The 25719-nt window shown below is 34.6% G+C and overlaps 1 protein-coding gene across 6 annotated transcripts in view; it reads left to right on the plus strand.

The window, feature by feature from the left end:
- The window catches only part of LOC111155600 (tRNA aspartic acid methyltransferase 1), a 52977-nt gene that overhangs the window by 10064 nt on the left and 17194 nt on the right, over positions 1-25719 (plus strand). For 5 of the 6 annotated variants that reach the window (XR_002641150.1, XM_022515857.1, XM_022515860.1 and 2 more), the window contains exons 2-3: positions 12706-12815; positions 23887-23963. Coding sequence is in view for 5 of the 6 variants with exons in the window: in XM_022515857.1 (XP_022371565.1) it covers positions 12706-12815; positions 23887-23963 (187 nt within the window). In the remaining variant the exon portion in view is untranslated. Of the gene's footprint in view, positions 1-12705; positions 12816-18715; positions 18779-23886; positions 23964-25719 lie in introns of those variants that run through there. The other variant, XM_022515862.1, reaches the window with a different exon arrangement.

Below are 25719 nucleotides of genomic sequence, written 5' to 3' on the forward strand. Positions count from 1 at the left end.
GTGTGTGTGTGTCCATGTCTCTCTCTGTGTGTGTATGTGTGTGTGTTGGAGAGTGGCCAAATAAGTAGAATCACTGAGGGTTTTGTATGCATGATTATATGTGGCATTTTAACAGATAACAGATTTTTTTTTTGTGCTGCATGATAAAACATGAAGTTTTCTCAAAATAATCAAGTTTTTTGAGATAAGTTGGTTTGAACACAATGTAGACTTTTTTTCTTTTTAAAGATTTCATTTATTTATTTGACAGACAGAGATCACAAGTAGGCAGAGAGGCAGGCAGATAGAGAAAGGTGGAAGCAGGCTCCCTGCTGAGCAGAGAGCCCAACGCAGGCCCAATCCCAGAACCCTGGGATCACGATCCGAGCCGAAAGCAGAGGCTTTAACCCACTGAGCCACCCAGGCACCCCATCAATGTAGACTTTTAATCGCATGTTAAAATGAGCTATGGTGAAAGTAATGAAGTTGAAGGGTTTTATTTTTTACCTTTATTCCTCTCAAGAACTATTACCCCTTTGTATGGAAAATTGAAAAGAAGAGGTTCATATATGATAGCAAATCTGTAAGTAATTACAGAAGGATTATTACATAAAATAGGGAGATTAAGGTTGCATGTAGAATTCAGTATTTGTTGGTATCTAGAGCCTTTTTAGGATTTTGGCCTTTTGCTTTGCTGATGAAAGTTTATCAGGAATATTCCCTAAAAAGTGCTTTGTAGGAATAGTGCCAATCAGTTCTTACCCTGCCTAAAAGCAAAAAAATTGCATCTCAGTTTTGGAAAATCTCAAATCTCAAATAGTTGAGATTTCAACTATAAGTACCATTACTTTACCTGGACCAATAGTTGCTTTTACTGTTATCCACCAATTCTTTCCATTTTAGGACTTTAAATCAACACAAACTGAACAAAAACCCTTGGACTAAAGTAAAACAACTCCATCAGAGTTAGTCATCATAGCTCTTTAGCATCCATTAGTGAGTTTTTGTTCAAAGACAATAGTGAATTTAATAATCCCTTAGTACTTAATGAGTGAAACTCAAGTAAAAAACAAGTGCCTGAGTCTTTTAGCACAAACGAGACCCTCATAGGCTTTGGCACATGCCTTAATTATAGGAGAATTTGGGTCCAGGAAGAACCCATATTATGAAGGATTTATAGATACACAATCTAATTAGGCTATGAAGTTTCATAGATCAAATTAGAGATACTAAGTAAATAATTTTGCCTTGCTTACATTTTTCCTGAAAACCCTGAGATTTAGATGATTATTAAAGTACCAGAGTAATTTCTCTGCCTCTTCAGAGGCATTTTATTTCTGTGGCTTCCATTTACTTTGTGGTTATTGTTGCTAAGTCATTTGTTTAAATTATATTCTTTGACTATTTAGATTTAATGACAGTCATTATTGATTTGACGTAATACTGACCATTTATCTGTACTTTGCTCTCCATCCAGTGAGATTTCTTTTGTTGATTTTGAAATGTCAGAATGTTGGTGACCATGGCTTGGGGGAAAAGATATGAATCCATCATTTTTCTAGATTGTTTTGTGGGTTGGCATTTTTAGGATTTGGCAAGGGAAACATACTTAAAATCCAGAGTTCTGCATCTGAGAAGAGATCGTCTTTTACATTTCTCCTGTGATTGTAAAAGTCAAAGTGCTTGTGATTCCATTAAAAGAAAACAGAAAAACAAAGCACAAACATATATACGTATGGCTTTATAGACATATTTGTCATACATTCTTCAGTAAATATATTCATTTTCCCCAAACAAGTTATACTTCAAAAAGAGAACATAGCCTTATATTTTAGTCTTAATTTAGGATCTTCGTATTTCTCAATTTACTATATTTTGAACAGCAAACTAATAAAATGTTGCTTTAATAAGTTACATTAGCCTGAAAAAAGGCAATACGAGTGTTGGGTGCTTATTAAAGTCACTTGATGGAATTGATGAAAGAATCATACAGATGAATTTAAAGACTTAGAAATAATTTTCAGAGGGATGACCTTGCAGTTATAGGGATTAGATACCATTGTAAACAAACCTTCTGGTAATTACTTTACAGAGTAATAGGGAAGAGAGCTACTTTGTGGAGATCACAAATCAAGACATATATCTCACCGTATTAAGAAAGGGGACTATTCGGACTTGGGAACCATAACTCTGCTAGAATCCCAGAAGTCCCAAGGGTGGAAAACATTGGGAAATACTGAAAAGATACTCATTTATTCATTCAGCATGTAATTTTTGAGTGGTTTATGTGTCATTTACTTTGCTGCACAATGGGGATACAGCAGTAACAAGACAGCTGTATTATTCTCCTTGAGATTATGGTTTACTGGAAAATACTGATGCTACACAAATGAAGAAAATTTCAAAATAAAAATTACATATGCTGTTCATGCATAGTAAACACTGTTGAGAATTTGTATTGTATCTTTATTTGACAGGTCTTCATTAACATTAAAATAATTTATAGCTTTCTTTTTTCAGTGAGAAAATTTTGAGGTTTTCCTTGTTACTAAATATATTTGTAAACTTGGTTTTTAATTGTTGTGTGATATTTCATTTTATGAAGTTCCATTTGTTCAAAGCAATCAACTATTTAGGATATGTAGGTTGCTTCTAATTTCTCACTATTATAAATAAAATAGCATTTATCTTTCATATAAATCTTTTCTTCACATCTCTGTTATTGCCTTACATATTGGTTTCCTGTTGCTGCCATAACGTATCACCACAAACTTAGCGGCTTAAAGCAATACAAATTTATTATCTTATAATGTGGAGATCAGAAGTCCTAAAATCAAGGTTTTGCCTGAGTTGTTTCCTTCTGGAAGCTTGAGGGGACAGGTGTTTCTCTGCCTTTTCAAGCTTCTAGAGGTCACCTGTGTTTCTTGGCTTGCGACTTCTTCCTCCATCTTCAAACCCAGAAGTGCGCGGCATCTTCCCGTCTTTCTGACCTCTGCTTCTTTTATCCCTCTCCTTCTCTGACTCTAACCTTCCTCCATCCTTCTTGTGATCACACTGGGCCTTACCCGCATAACCTAAAATAATCTCTTTTTAAGATCTTTAGTCATATCTGTTGCTAGCTAAGGTAACATTATTGCAGGTTTCGTGGGTTAGGATGGAAACAATTCTTTTTGGGGCGGGGGCATTCGCTGTTCTGCCTACAACGCCTTAGGATATGTGCCCAAATACAAAATTGCTAAGTCCTAGCAGTTTTGAAGGCTTTAGATACAAACTGCAAACTGCTCTCAAACACTGAACCCTCCTTTGTCACGCCTGCAGTGAGGGTTCCTGTCACACTTTCTTATTTTAAAAAGTCTTTGGACTTTTGATAATAATCACAGCAAAAATTTATTGAGTAATTACCATCTGGCCAGCACAAGTGTAAGCTTTATAGATATTAGCTAATTTAATCCTCAGAACACTGTACGACATAGGTACTTTATTGTCTCTTTTACGGATAAAGACACTGAGGCTTGATGAAGTCAAGTAACTTGCCTAAGTCACGCAGCTGGAAACGGTGGAGCTAAACTTCAAACACAGGCAGAGGAAGAGCTGGATAGTTAGATACCCATATCCTGAATCTTTCTGAGGACCAGTGAACACACACACACATACACACACTGAATAAAAAGTCTCTGTAGGGTGTGCCTGTGATACTCTTGATTTAAAAAACAGTGATAGCTAATATGTGTTGAATACCATGTGGCTTAATGGAAAGAGGTTTGCAAAGAAATGTATAGTCGGGAGGAGACTCAAAGGAAAATGAGGAATGAAGTAATTGAAGTGCTTTTTCCTCTAAGGTCTTAGGACAGATTTTACTTTCTGGTTCAGAGCAAAATTGTAAACTTAATTCTTTCATTTTTTATTTTTTAATTAAAATTTAAATTTACTTGAGAGAGAGAATGAGTGAGAGAGAGCGAGCACGAGAGAGCGTGCATAAACAGGAGGTGGGGTGGAGGGGGAGGGAGAAGCAGACTCCCAGCTCAGCAGGGAGCCTGATGTGGGGCCTGACCCTGGGATTATGACCTGAGCCACAGGCAGGCAGATACTTAACTGACTGAGCCACCCAGGTTTCCCTAAACGTAATTATTTTAGAGGTGCCTATAGCAGAAATTCAGGATAGGCTTAAAACTCTGAAGTCAATAATGATAAAAATAATAAGCTTTAAGGAAAGTCTACTATATAAAGCATAAAGGGACTCAGAATGGCAGGACAAATTTAGAGAGGGGTTTTTAGTTTAATTTTGGGGGTCTTTATGATTGATAACGTAATTATGTTTTTACAAGTCTTTTTTTCATTCATAGTTGATTTAGAGAGTAGTGGTGTGTATATCATTTCTTCATTGACTTCCATGAGTATGTCAGAAATCATCATCTTTAAAAAAAATAAGTGATCATCTTTTAAGTTATAAGAAAATATCAGCAAATACGTTTTGACATATTTTTGGTGGTGAACCATTCATAGATTTTCAATCATTCAAAGTAAATTTATGTAAAACAAAGTCTTTGTTCTTTAAACCTGTGATAGGCTGGATCACATGTGTTTATATTGCTTATTTCTTAAACCATTTAAATAAATGTTTTTAATCACTGGTATTGTCTTTAAGAGATTAAGAGGAAGGTCTAAATGTCATAGGAAAAATGGAGAAGACAGATTTATATCCTTTGAATTCTAAGTATGTAAATAGGTAGCTTCCAACTCATTACATTTTTGGCCATATGCCATACTTGTTGATCTCTAAAGAACTATGACAATGTAGTTTAATTCTTGTTTTTTATTCTTTTGGCTGTTACTGAGTTAGTGGGATAAAATAACGCATTGAGTTATGACTGTATACTGGTGTGCGTGTGTGTGTGTGTGGCCTTACAGTCTAATGGGCGTGTTTTGAGAATATGTCCAAACCTTTCTTATCTGACCTTGATACTTTCCCTTCGTGGGATTTCTCAGGGTCACAACTAAGAGAAATATTGAATTATTTTGTTCCAAGATAAAAATAGTTTTGTTTGTTTACTTTGACTGATTGTAAAAGCATTCCATTCTTATTATTAAGAAAAAGACCAAATAATCCAAAAAGTTTAAGGGAAGAAATAAAAATTACCTCCAAATTCTCTCTACCACCAACAGATAGCCCCTGTCAACATTTACTGTTTTTATCTTTTTTTTCTTAATATGGGTACATACATATACACTATACAAAACTTTTATTATTACTGAACAGGATAGTTAGTAACTTTTTTTGGTACTTAAAAAATCTGTATCACTCCACATTAGTGTATATGGGTATCATTTCTAATATGGCAGTCTTACACTTAGATTGTTCAAATATCTCCTTAGCATAAATTGTCACAAGTGGAATGGCTAGGACTAATGATAGAAGAGTTGAATCCATGTACACTACAGCCAGCATGATGAAGGGCACAGTTTTTCAAACGTGCTCGTACTAGACAGTGTTCATCTTATAAAATCTTTCCTAGTCTGATAAGCAAAACTGACTAATGTGGATTTCTGTCATGATTGGTGAGGTGCAGCATCATTTATGTCGACTGATCATATAAAATTCTTTATTTTGAATTGACTGTAATTGAAATTTCTATTTTGACTGCTTTTACTTTGAGAACTTGAATTTTTGACGAATTGCTAAGACCATTCAACTGAAAATACGTGCTTCTTAGAAGACACTGGGGATACAGCTTACAGATGGCTCTCTATGTATTTGTTGTATTTAGAATACATGTATAGGATAAAGTAATTAGGTAGACCTATAATGAAGTCCTTGCCTCCCAAATTGGGACTCCTGCAAATATTGCCTCAATTTACTTGGGATACTTGGGGAGTGTTTGATCAAGAGAAGTGTTTCTGTTATATAAATACATAGTTAATTAATTTCTTATTCACTAGGCTTTTGGTGTTCGTGTTGTTCTGCTTGCCAGGATGGAATTTGAAATGCATTTCCTTATAGTGATGAGTGATATTTAAGTGTGTGTTCTCTTAAATGCCTGTTAGAACTGTTATTTCCAAGTTACAGAAGACAATCCAAACTGGTTTACATAAAAATTGTAAATACTCATGTAATGACTAAGATCAAATACAGGCTTGGTTTGGGGACAGCTTAAAAGGGCTCATTTGTGTTACCAGGCATCAGTTTTCTTTCTCTGTGTATCTGTCTCAGTTTTGTTCTTTCTGGATTGGCTGCATTTTTTTTTTTTAAGATTTTTATTTATTTATTTGACAGAGATCACAAGTAGGCAGAGAGGCAGGCAGAGAGAGAGGGGGAGGCAAGCTCCCTCCTGAGCAGAGAGCCCGATGCGGGGCTCGATCCCAGGACCCTGAGATCATGACCTGAGCCGAAGGCAGAGGCTTAACCTTACACTGAGCCACCCAGGCACCCCTGCATTTTTTTTTTTTTAAAGAAGTTTTTATTTATTTATTTGAGAGAAACAGAGCAAGCACAAGCAGGGGAGGGGGACAGAAGGACAGGGAGAAGCTGACTCCCCACTGAGCAGGGGGCCCGATGTGGGGCTTGATCCCAAAACTCCACAATCATGACCTGAGCTGGAGGCAGAGGCTTAACCAACTGAGCCACCCAGGTGCCAAGTGGGTGCATTTTTATATAGACTCTCCCCTTACTGCATCAAGAAGGCTGTGTAGTAGCTGCTAACTTGTATCCTTGATATGTGTAGCTTATAAATAGTATGTCCACGGAACACTGACCATCTCTCTTGATAAGGTTTCTAAAATACAGACTTTTCTATAAGAAACAAAAAGAAATGAAGGTTTATCTTTCCTTCAAACAGAATAGAGTTAAAAATAAGCAATCTAATATCACTTTCCAAGTCTTAAAACTTACCAAAACTTGATGGAAGGAAACATTTCTTTATCTTAGGACAACAAATCACTTAAAAATACCAAGTACCTTTTATAAAAGGGACTTACGAACACTTAGTAATCATTAGAAGATCTTGCATGAAAACCTGAGAAGTTAGGGTTTTGTCTTTTCTTTGGTAATCGTTACCAATATTTGTAGTTTGACCCTTGTTTTATATCAAGAACCACTGAGGCTGTTGGGTAACACTCCAGCCATCATTCCAAAGGAAAACCAGAGCTTCCTTAGCGGTAGCTTCATGTCCCCTTCTAATCAGTGTTATGATAAATCATCTGAGGAGGTCTTGCCCTGCAAAAGTATTTAGCAAGAGATTACTGGGGTTAGGAAATACCTGAGGCTGATTATCATTATTCCAGAGTTTCAGCGGTTTTGCTTTTGAGATTTTGAGTATACCATGGTGGTGTTATTAGTACTGGTATTCCTATTAATATTGTTCATATTAGATTTTTGAGTTATTGGATATATGATTTTGCTTAGTTTTCTAAATTTTTTATTTTCTCTTAAATCAAGGCTCCAGAGGTTTTCTCCTCAGAGTAACATAGATGTGACTTTTAAGAAATAATGATGAAATAACTTTATATGGTGACAAATGGTGATGACACTTACCATGGTGAGCACTGAGTGATTTATAGAGTTGTTGAATCACCGTGTTATACTTCTGAAGCTAATATTGTATGTCAAGTATACTTCAATAATAAAAATTTAAACATAACAGAGAAAGTATTTGGTTCGTAGAAATTCACTTCAAAAGGAAAATCTGGGGAGAAATCATCTTTTATATTAAAAGAGGAATTCTTGTACCTCAGAGAAAAACAATGTTGCTTTAATTTTAAAACTCCCCTGACCTCCATAAATAGAAACTTCATATATCCATCCCTGTGGGTCTAGCAAAATGCTTGGCACAATTACTCAATAAATGTTTTTTTGAATTATATTGATTTGGTCTAAACAGGAATTGAACCTGAACTTCTCTTCTCACCACATACATACACATAGACACACACACACACACACACACACACACACACACACACCATCTAAACAATCGAGGAAATGTTAGGTTTAGGTTCATGCATCTGTTAGCATTAGGTTCAACTGTCAGTAATAGAGACATCCAAAATAATAGTGACTAAAATGAGGTAGAAGTTTGATTTTTTTCTCACATAAAGTAAGCCTAGGGGCACCTGGGTGGCTCAGTCGGTTAAGCTCTGACTCTTGATTTTGGTTCAGGTCATGATCTCAGGGTTGTGAGATGGTCAGGGAATCTGTGCTCAGTGGGGAGTCTCTCCTTCCTTCTCTCTCTTTCAAATAAATAAATAATCTTTAAAAAGAGAGAGAGAGAGAGAGAGAGAGAGAGAGAGACTAGATATAGTAATCCAGGGCTGCTACAGTGACTCTGGAGTCCTTCAGGACCTCAACTCCTTCTAATTCTTTGCTTCACCAGCTCTGTAAAGTGGCCCTTCTCTTCATGGGCTAACATGGTGATTCGAGTGCCAGCTATTACATTTATTTTTTAATAGTTGAAACCAACAGTAGAAACAAATCAATAGTAAAAAGGCCAGAAAGCACAAACTATCATGTTCTTCTTCTTTCTTATACCTTTGTTCTTTCTCAGGGTCCTCCCCTTCTCCAAATTGCATGGTATTATCTGGTGTGTCATCTTTATTTTCCTTTCCCTGTAAATTCACTGTGCTCTTTTTTAAACATTAATTTGGTACCTTTTTCTCTTGTGCCACTTTCCCAGCTCTGGTCTGTATGTAGATCTCAAGCAGTCCTTGTCCACTCTCTGGTTGATGGGCTCTTGTATTTAGTTAGATCTTAGTAACAATGATCTAGTGTATGTCTTGACCCAAAGTAAGTTTTTTGTTGTTGTACTGTTAGCTAAACTTCTAAAGAGATTTTCAAAGAAATTGAATGAATTTTGTAAAAAATTTGAAACTTATTTTAAATTTTATTCAGTTCAGAGAAATAATTGATTTGCAAGTTTTGAAAAGCAAGAATCTTTAAAAAGAAACAAGAAATACACTTTGCCAATAGGGATAAAACATTTAGCAATCATTTTAAAATCAGAATCCTTTCAGATGTTTTTGCTTAGTACTTTTATTCTTAATGCTGTCACTTTGAATGAAAGGAAACAGACATGGAATATGTTCCACTGATCTTCCATTTCACAACTAGATGTCAGTGTTAACATACCTGATTAAGTGTCTCAGGTGTGATCATAATGAGCTCATTCAAGTAATTACTCACCTATCCAACACACAATCAGAAAATAAGTAATAAAGGAAAAAAAATAGGCTGCTTTCCTTATTTCAAAATGGGTTGGTTAATTTTTTATTTACATTTTTAAAAATTGAATTTTTCCCCACCTTAATAACTATGCATACTTAAACTTTCTGATTTATTTGGTTAGGAAAGGCAGGTAGAGTATAAACTTGCACCCTTTCATCACTACTACCAACCAGAGGTTCTTCCCTACAACTTTTCCAGAAAGAGTGATCCGAAAAAGAAGCAAATTATTGCTACTCAAATATAGTGTGCGTGTGTTCGATTCTTGCCTACTTCAGTGAGAGACATACACGAGATCAGGAATTATGCATGTATTGTCAGTGACATTTCTTACATCTCCCTAGAAGGTCTCTCTTGGTATAACTAAACCTGCCTTTTTAAATTCAGTCCTCACGTGAAGAGGAGCATGATACCCTTTGTCCTTTCCTTATAGATCCAATCTGACAATCTTTTAACATCATCTATATGCATTTCTTTAACTAGAATGTCTTACCTCTTATACCCATGCTTCCTGTTGATAAATATGCCATCAGAGTAATAACTGAAATATCATGAATAATATCCAGGTAGAACAGTAGATCACAGTGCTGAAAACACACTCCTACCCTCCACACGACTAAAATATCCGGATGGGTTCCCTTTTCCCAATTCTCTCTTCCCTGCAAGAATTACGTCTGCTGCGTGATTTAAGTAATAGAGCTCACTTATGTAAAGTTCTACTGAGTTATATTCACTTTGATATTTTTAGTTAAACATTTAAAAAATACGTGTACGTGGTTTGACAAAGATTATTGGAGACTATAGATCTGAAGTACACAGTAGAAAATGGCAAGACAACTTCTCTTTGGATCTCAATTTTCAGGTTTCAATAGAATTGACAGTTTTGCTATTTATTTATTCATTTAATTTAAATTTTAGTCAGTTAACATATAGAGCAATATTGGTTTCTGGAATAGAATTCGGTGATTTGTCACATACAACCAAGTTTGCTTTTTATTTATTTATTTTTTATTTTTTTTTATATTTTATTTATTTATTTGACAGAGATCACAAGTAGGCAGAGAGGCAGGCAGAGAGAGAGGAAGGGAAGCAGGCTCCCAGCTGAGCAGAGAGCCCGACATGGGGCTCGATCCCAGGACCCCGGGATCATGACCTGAGCCGAAGGCAGAGGCCTTAACCCACTGAGCCACCCAGGCGCCCCCAAGTTTGCTTTTTAAAATGGTTATTTATAAATATAACTTTTTCCTTAGAAGCATATCCAAATACCAGAACAATTCTGCTTTAAAAAGGCAAGTTGAATCATCGTGAGTAATATCTTAGTACATTCATTTCTCATTGTGGAAATAACTTTTTAGGGCATTCCTTGGATCCTGATTTTATAATAATCTAAAATAATGCATAAACAACAGGGTTTTTACTTACTGACTTTTTAAAATCTGTTGTTTTCCAAGAAAAAATTTTTGGTTCATCAGCTCTTGGATAGCCACATGAAACATTCATTTGGCAGTTGCTTTTTGTAAGATTTTATGTCTTTTAGGCACACAATACAAGAACATAAAATTAATTATTGATTGTGGTATAGATTCGGCATATCACTGTGTACTGTCAGTCAGCCTGAAAAAAGAGAAAAGTTGTATTAACCAACTCCAGGCAATCCCAGATTGCAGAGTATATCGTGGAAATGCAAGCAGGCTTCATCATGTTAATAACAAGATAATCATATTTAACAGAACAATAAAATAATTCAGTGAAGTTTATGTAATTCTGAATTCTCTTACAATGCTTAGAAGTAACTTAATTCTTGATCTGAAATATAACAGGTTTGTGATTTTACAAAATAATCCTTATACACTGATTTTTAATTTGTTTAAAAGCCTTCTTGATTTATGTTTCAGGATTTCTGTGATGCCTTTGACAAAGATATTATTTATAACTTTATACTAAGGCAAATAACTAGTTATTGATTTCTAAACTCAGTTGGAGGCGGCTACCCTATGGTATTACCAACTGGACCTCAGAGTTTCCAGTGACCTACATACAAGGCAGCAGAGTACTAGGAGAAAACTAACTGGTCCTAGCTGAGTGTCTTGAGGCTAGTAGACATTCAGTAAATACTTAGAGATATTTATGCCCTTGTTTTGTCTTGGACATCATCTCTTTTAGGCCTCAGTACATGGTTGTGATTATTTTCTGAGTGTCTGTGAACCTTCCTATTTACCCATTTTTTGAGAACTGAGTTTGATTTTTGGTGCCTGCTACCAGAGCCCTAGCTCCTCACATCCAAAGTCTTTGGTCATTTTTTGATATCTGGTCTACCTATGCTAACTCTTAACAGCAAATGGTTATTAAAGAAATAGCTATTTTGAGGTACTGTGCAATTTTGTAATTTTTTTCTGGTGGTTTTCCTAAGAAGTCTCAAATACTTTTATTTTTAAAACTTCATATCTTCTCCTGATTTGGGACAGGGAAATACAGCATTTCATTTGTATGTGTTTGGGTAAGAAGTGCAAGGGGGGTGGTAATTGCAGAATGTAATACAGCTATACATGTTACATAGTTCATGTTTTGACTGCCGTAAAACTCTTCGACATCACTTTGAAAATTATTTTTTTTAAGAGAGAAAGAGTGGGGGAGCGGGGGAGAGAGAGAGGAGGAAAGAGAATCTTAAGCAGACTCCATGCCCAGTGCAGAGCTAAACATGAGGCTTGATCTCTTAACCCAGATCATGAACTGAGAAGAAATCAATAGTTGGAGGCTTAACCCACGGAGCCACCCAAGCACCCCGAAATTATTTTTTTTAACAGCGAGAGGGAAGGGCAGTGAAGGCATCTCTTGAAATTGTTTCCATTACTCTTTTCACATTCTGTCCTGATCTGTTAGATTTTAAATTTTTAGTCTATGTATTTTTTATTTTGGACACCAATTAATTGCTCATTGTTGTTAAAACTTACCTAAATCTTAAACAGTTGAATTTTATGGTATGTGAATCCCATAAAACTGTTGTTATCCCAATAAAACTGTTGTTTAAAAAACTTCCAAAACTTACATAAAAGCATTTTTAGTGATATTGGGAAGCAGCTTTATATTAATGTTAAAAGGTGAGGTGCAAACAGTAGGTAATTTATTTATATAGAGTTCCAACTGATAACGGTTTTTAAAAATATACTTCCCTTTTCTATTTTTGGTTTGTTATAACTTAGGAAAACTTTCTATTTAACTCATTAAGTGTATATCTTAATGGAGTGAGGAAGGCAAATGTAAGAGGTAATGACTAAAATATTTAGATCTTATTTATAACTTTAGAAATCTATTTGGAGAGATGAACCAGAAGTTGCAAATATTCCACTTCATACCTAACTCCCCGGCCTGGTTGTCCATTAGAAATCTGAGATCTAGTTAGACCATTGAGGAAGTGAGGACGTGTACTCCAAAATTCTGGATTTTGACTTCTCTGTAAAATGACCAAGTTCGTATTAAGGATGTTACATCTTAAGATATTCCATTTATCATTGCAGAAAGCTGTATACCTGCACAAGTGGTGGCTGCCATTGATGTAAACACTGTTGCTAACGAAGTATACAAGTACAATTTTCCTCACACACAGTTACTGGCCAAGACAATCGAAGTAAGTACTGTTGCTTATTGTTTTAATAAATATATGGCAAGGAAAATGTGATTGAAAAACACTGTAAGATACTGGTTTCTGGTGTCTTCATTGGAGGGTAAGTCATATATATAAATGAAAAAGTTTAGGAGAAGGGAATCAACATTTTATATTCTGTGAGAAGATGGCATGCTTTTTTTTTGCCCTTATTTATTTTTAATTTTCAGTTTGAGAGAGTGAGAATGAGAGAGGTTAGTATTTTGGTCCCTGAGAAAAAGGATTGAAATGTAAGAATACGCCTGACTTCTAAATGCATGGTTCCTTAATGATATTAAACTTTGTTGAATTCTTTACTTTCAAGCAATAGTCATGCAATATATATACATAACAGGAATAAAAACAAGAGAGGCAGACAGTCACTGGCTATTACTTATTGAATGCTACTTATTTTAAAATCTTTTTTTTTTTTTTAAAGATTATTTATTTATTTATTTATTTGACAGACAGAGATCACAAGTAGGCAGAGAGGCAGGCAGAGGGAGAGGAGGAAGCAGGCTCCCCGCTGAGCAGAGAGCCTGATTCGGGGCTCAATCCCAGGACCCTGGGTTCATGACCTGAGCCGAAGGCAGAGGTTTAACCCACTGAGCCACCCAGGTGCCCCTGAATGCTACTTATTTTAGCAAGCCCGTCAAAATTAATGGTTCAAAGTACATTGATCAACTCTGCAAAAGTATTTAACACTGATGTACATTATTTTAAAAATAATTTGAAGTTGTGTTTTTCTCCCATTTTCTTGTGAAAAATTTTATAACAGACTTCTCATGAAGCTATAATTTATATACAGTAAACTGCACTCATTTGTGTGTAGTTGAGTTTTGACTAATATATTCAAGGGTGTAACCACCACAATCAAGACTTAGAACATTCATTCCCTATAGTGTTTCTCAGTGTCCCAACCCCAGGCAATGACTGCTTTCTGTCATTACAGATTAAATTTTCCATTTCCAGTATATCACAAATAATATCACGAGTGTAATTTTTCTGGGTGTAACTTTTTTATTTAGCATGTTTTTTTAAAATTCACACATGTTGTTTTGCACATCAGTAAGTAGTCTGTTTTTTTTGTTATTATTGCTGAGTAATATTCTATACAGTGGAATATTATGTACTATAGTGTATATATCCATTCATATGATGTTTGACAGTTTTTGGCTATATAAAAATGTTGCTGTGAACATTCATGTACAGGTTTTTGTATGGACCTTTGTTTTCATTTCTTGGAGATGAATACCTAGAATTGGAATTGCTGGGTCCTATAGTAGGTTTCTTTAATTTTATGAGAAAATGCTATTTACCAGCATGTTTGTACCATTTCACATTCCCATAATCAATGTTTAAGTGTTTCAGTTGTTTCACATCCTTACAAGCACTTGATATTGTTAATTTTTAAAATGTTAGCCATTCTAGGGCACCTGGGTGGCTCAGTGGGTTAAGCCTCTGCCTTCAGCTCAGGTCATGATCTCAGGGTCCTGGAATCAAGCCCCACATCAGGCTCTCTGCTCAGCAGGGAGCCTGCTTCCCCACCCCCCGCCTGCCTCTCTGACTACTTGTGATCTCTCTCTGTCAAATAAATAAATAAAATATTAAAAAAAATGTTAGCCATTCTAGTGAGCCTATTGTGCTATTGGGATTCTTTTGTGTATGATAATTTTAATTTGCATTTCCCCGATGGCTAATAACGTTGTATATCTTTTCTTGTGCTTATTGGCTATTTCTGTGTTTTCTTCTGTAATGAAATCTGTGGCCCAATTTTTATTATTTCGTATGTTTGTAATATCATCATTTCATTGTAAGAGTTAAGTGTTCTGGATTCAGGTTGTCTGTCAGAAATCTGTATAACAGATTTTCTCCAGTTTAGTAATTTGTCTTTTCATTTCCTTCACTTTTCATTTCCTCAAAATGCAGAGGTTATTTATCTTTCTTTGTTTTTTGATCACATTTCTGAGTATTCTAAAATTTTTTTGTTTACCCCATCTTTCCCTCATTTCTTCCAGAAATTTTATAGTTTCAGCTTTTCCATTTAGGTTTATGACCCATTTAAAATTATTTTTTGTGTGTATTTTGAAGTAAGTCATTTTTTTTCCAAGTGCATATAACATTATCCTGGCACCATTTTCTTTCTTTCTTTCTTTCTTTCTTTCTTTCTTTCTTTTTCTTTTACCATTTTCTGAAATGACTATCCTTTCATCAATTTTCTTGACACCTTTATAAAAAAAAATTAGGTCATAAATGTGTGTCTGTTTCTGGACCCTCTCTTCAGTAGTATGTATATGTTTTTCCTTATACCAGTAGCACATTATTTTAATTATTATAGCTTTACAATATCAGTAGCACATTATTTTAATTATTATAGCTTTATAATATGTATTGAATTCAGGTAGCATAAGTTCTCAAATTGCTGTTGTTTTTTCTTTCAAGATTATTTTGGCTGCCTTGTCATTTACACTTCAATGTAAATTTCAGAATAACCTTGCCAATTTCTTAAAAAATGTATCTATTTTTATTGGAATTGCACTGATTGGTTTTAGAAGAATTGGTATCTTAATAAAGTGGAGTCTTCCAGGCCATGAACATAGTATTTCTCTTTAATTATTTAGGTATTCTTTAATTTATAAGAGCACTATTTTGTAATATTTGTTATACAAATCTTGCACTATGTTAATTAATTTATCCCTAAATATTTGTGGGTTTTGATACTATTGTAAATGGTATTTTTTAAATACCACTATTTTACAACTATTTCCTATTGCTAACATATAGGAATACACTTATTTTTGTTTATCAACCTTGACTTTGTATCTTGTGGCTTTGTTATATTGACTTGTTCTGATAGCTTTGCTTTTTTGGGGATTTTTTTCTACATACACAATCATATTGTCTGAGAATAAGAGTTTTACTTTTCCCTTCCAATCAGTGTGACTTTTTTTCTTGTCTTATTGCATTGTCTAGGACCTTCTGTACAGTGTTGATTAAATAGGATTATATTGGATATCCTTGCCTTCTTTCGGAACCTAGAGGCAGAGCATTCGGTCATTTACCATTTGGGATGTTGTTAGTTGTAGATTTTTTATAGATGTATTTTACCAAGTTGAAGAAGTGTCCTTTTATTACATTTTCTGAGAATTTTTATAATGAATGGGTTTTGAATTTTGTCAGATGCTGTCTGTATCACATCTTTTGACATGATTATGTCATTTGCCCCTTTGTTCTCTTAATATGGTGATTGTATTAATTTCTTTTTTTGAATGTTAAGTCAGTATCACATTTCTGGGATAAATCCTACTTGGTCATTATCTGTCACCTATTTTAGGTAATGCTGGTTTCAGTTTGCTAATATTTTGTTAAGTATTTTACATTTAGCTTCATAGGTGATTTGTTATTGCTACTCAGTGTTTCAGTATGGTTTCAGTATTAGGGTTATTTTAGACTTGTATTTTTTGGAAGAGTTTGAAAAACAAGTATTAGTTCCTTTATGAATGTTTGATAGAATTTAGTTAATGAAGTCATCTGGCCTGAAGTTTTCTTTATGAGAAGGTTTTAACTATGAATTTAATTATTTAATTGCTATAAGGCTAGTGAGGCTTCCTATTTATATTTTTATTTAGTTTTAGAAATTTGTGATCTTTGAAGAAATTATCCATTTTATCTGATTTGTCACGTGTACTCACTGGATTTTTTCATATTTCCTTATACCCTTTTTCTATATGTGAACTCTTTGGTGGCATACTATAGGTCATTCCTGATGTTAGTAATTTATAAAATGCCAGTGAAGCTGGAAGCTTACCAATTTTATTGGCCTTTTCAAGTAAATAACTTTGGATGCAATTGATACTATCGTCCTTTTGTTTACTATTTCACTAATTTCTGCTCATCTTTATTATTTCTTTCTACTTACTTTTCATTTAATTTATTTTTTAAATACTTCTTACAGTGGGACTTTAGATGACTGACTTGCTTGTTTTCCTTTTTTATATAAATATTTAATGCTATAAATTTTCCTAAATTTTGGATACATTCCACAAATTTTCATATGTTTTATTGATTTTCTATAGTTCAAAATATTTTCCAATTTCCCTTCTGATTTCTTCTTTAGCCCATGTGTTATTTATAAGTATGGATTTAAATTTCCAAATAGTCATAATATTTTCAGGTATCTTTCTGTTATTTCTGTTATTGATTTCTTATTTCTGTTTTATTTTGGTCATACTTTGTATAATTTCAGTTATTTTAAATTGTTGAGACTTGTGTTATGGCCCAGAATTCAATTTATCTAGTGAATGTTCTATATGGTATTGAAAAGAATATATTCTTTTTTTTTTTTTTTTTTTGTGGGATAGAATGCTCTGTAAATGTCAAGTCAAGTTGGTTGATAATGTTCAATTTTTCTGTATCCTTACTGATTTTTTCTATCAGTTGCCGAGAGAAGGGTGCTGTAATTTCTCACCACAGCTGTGAATGTGCCTTTTCCTTCAGAACTGTCAGTTTTTGCTTCATTTTATCTTGAAGCTCTTATTGTTTACACTTTATAATTTTTTTAATTGAATGACCCCTTTATCATTATGAAATGTCCCCTTTTTTTCCAGATTTTATTTAAATTCTAATTAGTTAATATACATTGCAATATTGGTGTCAGGAGTAGAATTCAGTGGTTTATCCCAACACCCATTGCTCATCATAACAAGTGCCCTCCTTAATACCCATCACCCATCTAGCCCATTTCCTGCTCACCTCCCTTCATCAATCCTTGGTTTGTTCTCTGTCATTAAGAGCCTTTTATGGTTTGTTGTCCTCTCTCTCTTTTTCCTCCCTCCCATATGTTCATCTGTTTTCTTAAATTCTACATATGAGGGAAATCATATGTTATTTATCTTTCTTTGATTGACTTATTTCACTTAGTATAATACACTCTAGCTCCATCCACATCGTTGCAAATTACATTCTTCTTGGCTGAGTAATATTCCATTGTGTGTGTGTTTGTGTGTTTGTGTGTGATCTTCTTATGCATTCATCAGTTGATGGGCACTTGGGCTCTTTCCATAGTTTGGCTATTGTTGATAATGCTTCTCGAAATGTCCCTTTTTAACCCCAAGAAGTATTTCTTGTTCTGAAGTCTGCTTTTCCTGATATTAGTATAGCTAGTCTGCTTTCTTATGATTAACATTTACATGTTTATGTTTTTTCATCCTTTAAAGTTTATCCTATTTGTATCTTTGTATTTAAGTTAAATTTACAGTGGACATGTATAGTTGGGTCTTGCTTTTTTATTCAGACTGACAGTGTCTACCTTTTAATTGGAGTGTTTGTACCATTTACATTTAATCTTGTTATTAATATTTTTATATTTAATTCTACTACTTTGCTATTTGTTTTCTATTTTGCCAATCTGTTTTTTGTTTATCCCTCTTTTTCTGCCTTTTGATCTATTAATATTTTATTATTCTCTACTAATGGCTTATTAGGTATACCTTATTATTTATATCTATTTTATTTTCTTAGTGGCTACTCTAGGGTTTACAATATGCTTGTAAACAGTTTTCTTTGGGATTTCTGATTGAATGTGGCATAAAAAGATAATTCTATTTTAAAACTCTATCCCTTTTCCTAATAGAAATAAGAAAAGAAGGGAAAGGGGGATGGAAAGCCATCAATAATAAAAATAGGATTTAGAATAAGCCAAAATAAGAAAGAAAACTATGAAGAATAGTGTCTAATGCAATGGAAATGGGACAACTGAATGAGGATGGCAAAATCACAGGCAAACCTCCACGTATCTTGTGCAGAATCCAGAAGGAGAGAATGGCAAGGGAGAAGACCAAATGCACCTGGCAGTTTGTTCCAAGTCAAGAGAAGAGAGATTTGAAAAACCCAAATCACTAGGCTGAATGTGCTATCAAACCTCGACAGACTACCTGCTTGCCCTGAATGTAAGATCATGGGTTAGGGACAGAGGCGTGCTCTTACGATAAAGGCTAGTGCAGGTCCTTCCCAGAAACAGAGTGGCCACAAAGTACCTATTTCACCTCATCTTCCAGCAAACTCCTCTATTCAGGTGGCCTCCATTAAAAAATGAATAATAACGAGAAAGGAACCAGTTTGAGGCTATACTAATATTGTACTTTTAAGTTAATGTATGAAATGTAAACAAAAAGCAGAATATATAACAGAAAATTATGTTAAGAAGCAGAAGAAAATTTCACACATACATGCCTCCATGAACTAGGCATTAAATCAAACATGGTATCTTCAAAACAAGAGCTCGAATAAATACATACAACAGCTCACAAAGCAATGGTAAGACCGTAATTGGACTGGAAAAGTGTCAGTAGTCAGGGAAAAAAGAAAGTGGAGAAAAATAAAACCATTATAGAAATGAAAGTCATGTCAGAGCAGCAAAATGTAAAATGGACTGTTCTGCAAACAATCATGAAGGACAGAGCTTGAGAAAAAGAAAGCAAAATAAAATTGAAAAGAAGTACAGAGCTAATGTTGCAAAATAAATGATAACTACTGGAGACAAAAATGATCTATAATAAAAATAATTAGTACCTCTGGGGAAGACAATAAAATAAGTGGAATAAAAATGTTAACAGAAACAGAGGGAAGAAATTCCTAAAATAAAATCTACAACGATTCATGAACTGTAGTATTCGTGGGCCTGTATTGAAAAAGTGACTCATTCACTTAATCTAAGCAAGAAATGAATCCAAGTTGAGAACCCAGGAATAAAGCTGCCATGTTAGGAAAGAAATTATGTTTAGAAACCGGCTAAAAATGTTGTGAATCTTTGCAGTGTAGATATAGTAATATGATTGACATAGGAGAAGAAAGTGAGACTCAAAAAATATGTCTGTTTGAAAGATAAATGAAACTATGGATTTTTAGGACATTATTTGATGTTACTGTTAGAAGCTTGTCTGAGCTGAGAAAGACAGAGTAGCTAATTAAGGCACGCGAGACAAAAATGAGAGAGAAAGCCTTTATCACTTACTGTGGTGATATAAGCACATCTGTAAAGTAAGAGAAAACGCCTGGGCGCCCTGCTCCATTTCCCCAAGCCACAGTGCACTGGGGGAGAGCCGGTATGTCAGTATAGATGTGGGGATCAGCTTACCATCTGGGGCAGTCCTGGCCTTGAGGGGAGTTGTAAAGGAGGAGGGCTAGGAAAGGAAAGTGCTGAGTATCAGCCAGAATGGGGAGAAGTGTCTTCCAGAGTTCCACCACCTTCTCCCATAAGGAGGGCTTGGGAGAGATGTGTGCAGTGGACCTCTGCCCAAGGCCTCAGATAAAGAGAACTAGACATGCAAATATATGAAGAATGTGCTGGCTAGGGCGCCTGAATCCTTGACTGCAGTGGCCCACAGAAACTCAATGTGCTGACCGTGTTCCAACTCTGGAGTGTGAAGGGTAGCTCCCCTCAAGGCCTGCGGGGAGAAGCCTTTGTAACTGTCCACAGGCCCGAGAAATCACAGAGAGCGTTATAACCAGGAGCCGGACTCCTTGGGTATAAAATAACTAGTAAAATTGAACTTAAGTCTGTAATTCATCTAGGTAGAAAATGAGGAATTGCTAGTCACTACTATATAAACTACACACGAGCAGAAACCTTGTCTGGTGGTTCATTGTTGTCACAGACTTAGCACAGTGCCTGGCATATATAGTAGATGCTCTGAAATGTTGGTGGATTACTTTATGAACGTTGTTGAATGAACAACATATTGTGGCTAAGAACACCGACAAATACCAGGCAAAAGGTCACAAAGGATAACAGTTTCAAAATAGGTATTTGTTAGAATGGATTTCAAAGCAAGAGCATTTAAGAGTCATAGAAAGTTACTTTATAGTGATGATTAACACAGTCCTCAAGAAAGATCTGTTTGTCGTATTTATGCACAAGATAACATCAGAGTTCATAGAGCAGGAAATGGTAGGAAATATCTACTCAGTTTTTATTGGATATATACTGTGAGCCACAAAATAGAAAATCATTATCTTATGAATATAAACTCAGTAATTCTAAGTAAAATATGATCAAATAATCAGAAGTACATTCAAAGAATAATGTAGCATAATTAAAATAGATTTTGTTTTGGGAAGTATAATAGTGATTTAGTACATAGGAATTCTATTACTATTATTCAACATGTTAATAATTGGAAAGAGCAAAACTTTGTATTAGAAAATATTTGACAAAATGCACTTTTCCATTTGGTTTTAATCTCTCAATAAAATTAGGACAAATGCATTCTGTTGCAGATGTTTATGTCATTTACTAGCTTTGTGTGTATGTGTGTTTATATTTCTGTTTAAACACAAACATGCACATGTATCTCCAAATCCAGTAGCATGCTACATGGTAAACTTTAAAAGCATTCTCACCAAAATAATGAACAAAACAAGGATGTCTACCTCTGGGACTGTTATTTAATGTTGTTGTGGATTGTTAGGTAATGTACTCATGTGGGAGAAATAGCATATAAATATTAAGGAGGATTCTAAAGAATAATTGTATAGGCCTGGAAAACAAAAAAAAATACTATCCTTAAAAAGAGTATGAGGAACAATTAGTGCATTTGAGAAGGGGGTTGTTTACAAAAATACGATAGCCAGTAGCTTCCTATATATACAAACAAAGACATGTTAGAAAATATAATAAAGTTTCTATTTCTCGTACAGATAGGAAACTTACAAGCACCGACAAATACGTAACAAAAAAATCTGCATGACCCACGTGGGAATAAAAGATATTTGAAAAATTGGAAGTATGACTGAATATTGTACAAATTTTAGTTCCCTTTAGATAAACTAAAATTTATTAAAATTGTCAAATGTTGTTTTCTAACCTACCAAGTTTTTCCTAAAGTGTTTATGACAATTAAATATAAGCATAGCCAGGAGACTTTGTGCAAAAAGAAGTAATAAAGCTAGTAACAAGACCAGTAAAACTGCTCATCAACATGTGATAAACAGTGCTACCACACTGAGTTGACCTCATGTCCTCTGAAAGCAAAGGGGTTTTTATGACTTGTATGGCCAGGTTATAGAAAAAGAATAGATTTCCATTAGGTTTCAAATATCAACTTATTAAAGATAATTTGTATATCTCCATAACTACTTTCTTGAATTTCAACACATTTAATGCCTTTGAATGCCAGGTTAAATAAAGTTGTGAATGGTTTGAGTAATTATTTCTTGTATACCTGCCCTATCATTTGAATTTTTTTAAAAAAATCACTATTTTGAAGAATCCTTTAAAATTGTAATTTTTTATGCCATCCTGTATTGGAGGCAGTAACTCTGTTTACTCCCTCCAGACTCTAGACAAAGGATATTCCTGATGTAAAAGATTGTTGTTTTATTTTTACCTTAGTTTTAGAAATGTAGCTTTAATCCATCCATATTCAGTTAAGACATCAGTAAGTTGCTGATCACAATAGCCCTGTGCTGACAGGCTCTCTGCCTTGAGTATGATGTGCTGTCTGACTGAAATGCTCTGCCCCATGTTTTCTGACAGACTAGTCAGTGTATGATTTGCACATTGTTTTCCCGAGGACCCAGGGATTCAGAGGTGCTGCAGGAACTTTTCAATATTTAATTTTGTTTTTATGTTACATATACATCTAAAACTATTTCAAAGCCTGTGATTTAAAAATGATAGACACATACATTCAAACTTTTAATACAGTAGAGACAACCAATGTGTTCCCCAGGTTAATTCACTCTTTACAGAACTCAGAATAGAGCTTGTCCTGCCTTATTCATGTCCTTGAGTTTCTTAGAAGTGCGTCATAATTAAGAAAGTTGTGATTCTAGTCTGGTTGCTTGTTTCTAGCTGAGCTTATATACTAAGAGTGCTGAATGAGAATTGGAAAACCCATGACTTGTTTCTGTGTGCAGCAGACCCCCTTATCCACGTGGGAATACATTCCAGGACCCCCAGTGGATGCCTAAACCCTCACATAGTACCAAATTCTGTATATATATCGTGTTTTTCCTATATATACATACCTATGATAAAGGTAATTTATAAATTAGGCACAGTAAGGGATTAACAATAATGATAAAATAGAACAGCTATAACAATATACCTTATAACAGTTCTGTGATTGCAGTCTTTCTCTCAAAATACCATATTGTACTCACCCTTCTTGTGATAGTGTAAGATGACAAAATGCCTACATGATGAGGTGAAGTGGGGTGAATAACGTAGGCATTGTGACATTGGGGTTAGACCACTGATGACCTGACCATAAGTCAGAAGGAGAATCATCTGTTTCTGGACCCTGATTGACTGGGTTTGACTGAAATTGGAAGGCGAAACCACAGATAAGGGAGGGACCACTATATTGTATTTATCTTCTGATATATAAAATAGAAGCAAAATAGCATATTTTTCAACTGCTAAGCCCAGTAGGGATTATACTGATTAATCTTATGTTACCTTTTGAAGTTTTTTGACTATACACAACTGTAGAACAGTATAATCATTGTGGATATCTGAAAATGGGACCCTTTTTCATTTGGTGATATTTTAACAGAGACCTAAATGGAAGGGATGGTGACTGGTCAGTATATCACATTTCCTAAATAAATATTATCACTAGAGAAGTGTTAAAAATCTTCTTAGGCCTTATGCTAAAAATTTATTAATTATAAAATGAAGTTCTCAATGTTTGACTCCAGAAAACACAGTGCTGTTAGACTTGAGGTGTCACAGAGGTGCAAAAATACTTAGGATTCAGGAAATTAACATTCCAGCTCTGCTTTGGCCGGTTCTGAGTCTTAGAGGAAGTCACTTAGTTTTTTATAGCTTCGATTTACTTCTCCAACTTCCTTCATAAGATTGCTTTGGAAAGTTAGTTTAACTGAAGTTAATTTAAAAAGTGTTAAGTTATATAAACTTTTGAGTATTAAAAATAAAACTATTAAGGGTTATAATTTCTGATATATTCAGTTATAATTAGTTAACATTTTTCCTTCTTCCCTCTTCTATGCATCTTTTTAAATGTTTTTCCCCCAAATGTTTGTTCCTTAGGGCATAACACTAGAAGAGTTTGACAAATTGTCTTTCAATATGATTTTAATGAGCCCTCCCTGTCAACCATTCACCAGGTATGTATAATAAATATGTCTCTGTTGAGGAAGGGTACTTACGAGGGATTCATTAAATCAAATTATACCATAGTTTCAAGCATGGACACTTTGAAGACTATTAGCTGCATTTCATAATTTTGACAATTTTCATAAATAATTCCTTTTATCTACTCATTTTTATAATTCAGCATTAATCATAAAGGAAATAACAATTACTACCAAATAAGCAAAGCAGTCTGGTCGATAGAAGATAGGCAGAGACCTTATGGACCTCTTTAATACCTACCCAAGATACAGTATTTATTTCTGACCTAAGTTAGCTTAAATTAATCAAACTAATGAGTATTCAGGAATCTTTTTAACTGATTAATAAAGTAAATTTTCATAATATTCAATTCCTAAATTACTTAACTGTAAAATTTAAAAGCTAATCAAGAATGCATTTGTGAATTTTATGTTTCTCAGAATTCATATGTACACAGAGTAAATCTGACTTTTTATAGCTATTTTGTAGTTCATTTTTTTTATTATCTAGTATTTATTTCTGTGTTTCAGGGAATTATATCTTAGATGAAATCTTGACTAATCCATCTTCATTTAGATATTTCTAATTATTTTAGATAATAGTAACAATCCTCTGTCTTACATAGAGTATGCCATTTAATTTAACGAGCCTATGGGTTAGATGTTAATGTTATCATCATTTTAGAGGTGAGAATCTGAGGCACAGAAAGATTAAGTAACTTTTTTAAGGCCATACAATTAGAAAATATCAGAGCCAGGATTTATCAGTTATTTTATATGTTCCTATGTAAATGTATAAGATGATTTTAAGTGGGATATCACATGTAATGAATATTCTCATGCTTAATTTCCACCTAAGTTTTGCTTTATATGAACAACTCTAGGAAATTAATTCCCCAAGGATTATTGTGCACTTATAAGCCAGGCATTGCTTTTGATATGGTAGTTCCTGTCCTCAAGGAGCTTACAGTTTAAGGGAATGACTGAGAAATAATTATCATAATGTGATATATAATATATAATAAATGAACACTAGAAGTGCCATGAGAGCACAGAGGAGAAAATGGCTTGCTATATACCAGGAGACAGGAGTTCTTTGAGAGGCAGTATCTGTGCCTGAAAGTAGATTGGGAATTCATCAGAGAATACAGAGAGCATTCCATGTAAAGATGCCTCCGAACATATGTGAGCATATGGCCTGTTTAACTATAGTAAGTAGGATGTACAGAGCAGAAGGCAGCCCCAGTACTGTGTAGCCTCATCACTGCTGCACTGGGTCTCCTGTGTCTTCCCTACCACCAGCAGCCCAACTGCAGCTGCTGATGGCAGCAGTAACTGGTTCTGTAATACCGCCGGCATTGCAATGCTGAGAGGAAAGGGACATGGTGAGATGAACCCAAGATTTCTGAGGTATCTATTCAAGTCCGCTCTAAGTGTCCCTCTGAGCCTCAGATCCCCAGATGATTCTGGCCCTGCTGGAAAGCATGAGGGAACTGACAAGTGATATCAAGTAACTCATCTAAGGCAACGAAGCTAGGAAGTACCCAAGTCTTAAACCCTGTCCTCTGTTTCTACTACCCAGGCCCAATCCAAGTCTTCATTTCTGCTTGATTCTTGATCACACTGAATCTTACTTGTAAGATCTAATTACTAGTCTAGACACCGGCTATTTACATGTCCCGTTCTGACCTAGTTAGTCTAACCAACTTGTAACTCCTGCTTATAGAATCAAGCATTCAGGTAATGTCCT

This window comes from Enhydra lutris, unplaced genomic scaffold, assembly GCF_002288905.1.
Source record: "Enhydra lutris kenyoni isolate GAN:26980312 unplaced genomic scaffold, ASM228890v2 scaffoldscaffold42, whole genome shotgun sequence".
Lineage (NCBI taxonomy): Eukaryota > Metazoa > Chordata > Mammalia > Carnivora > Mustelidae > Enhydra > Enhydra lutris.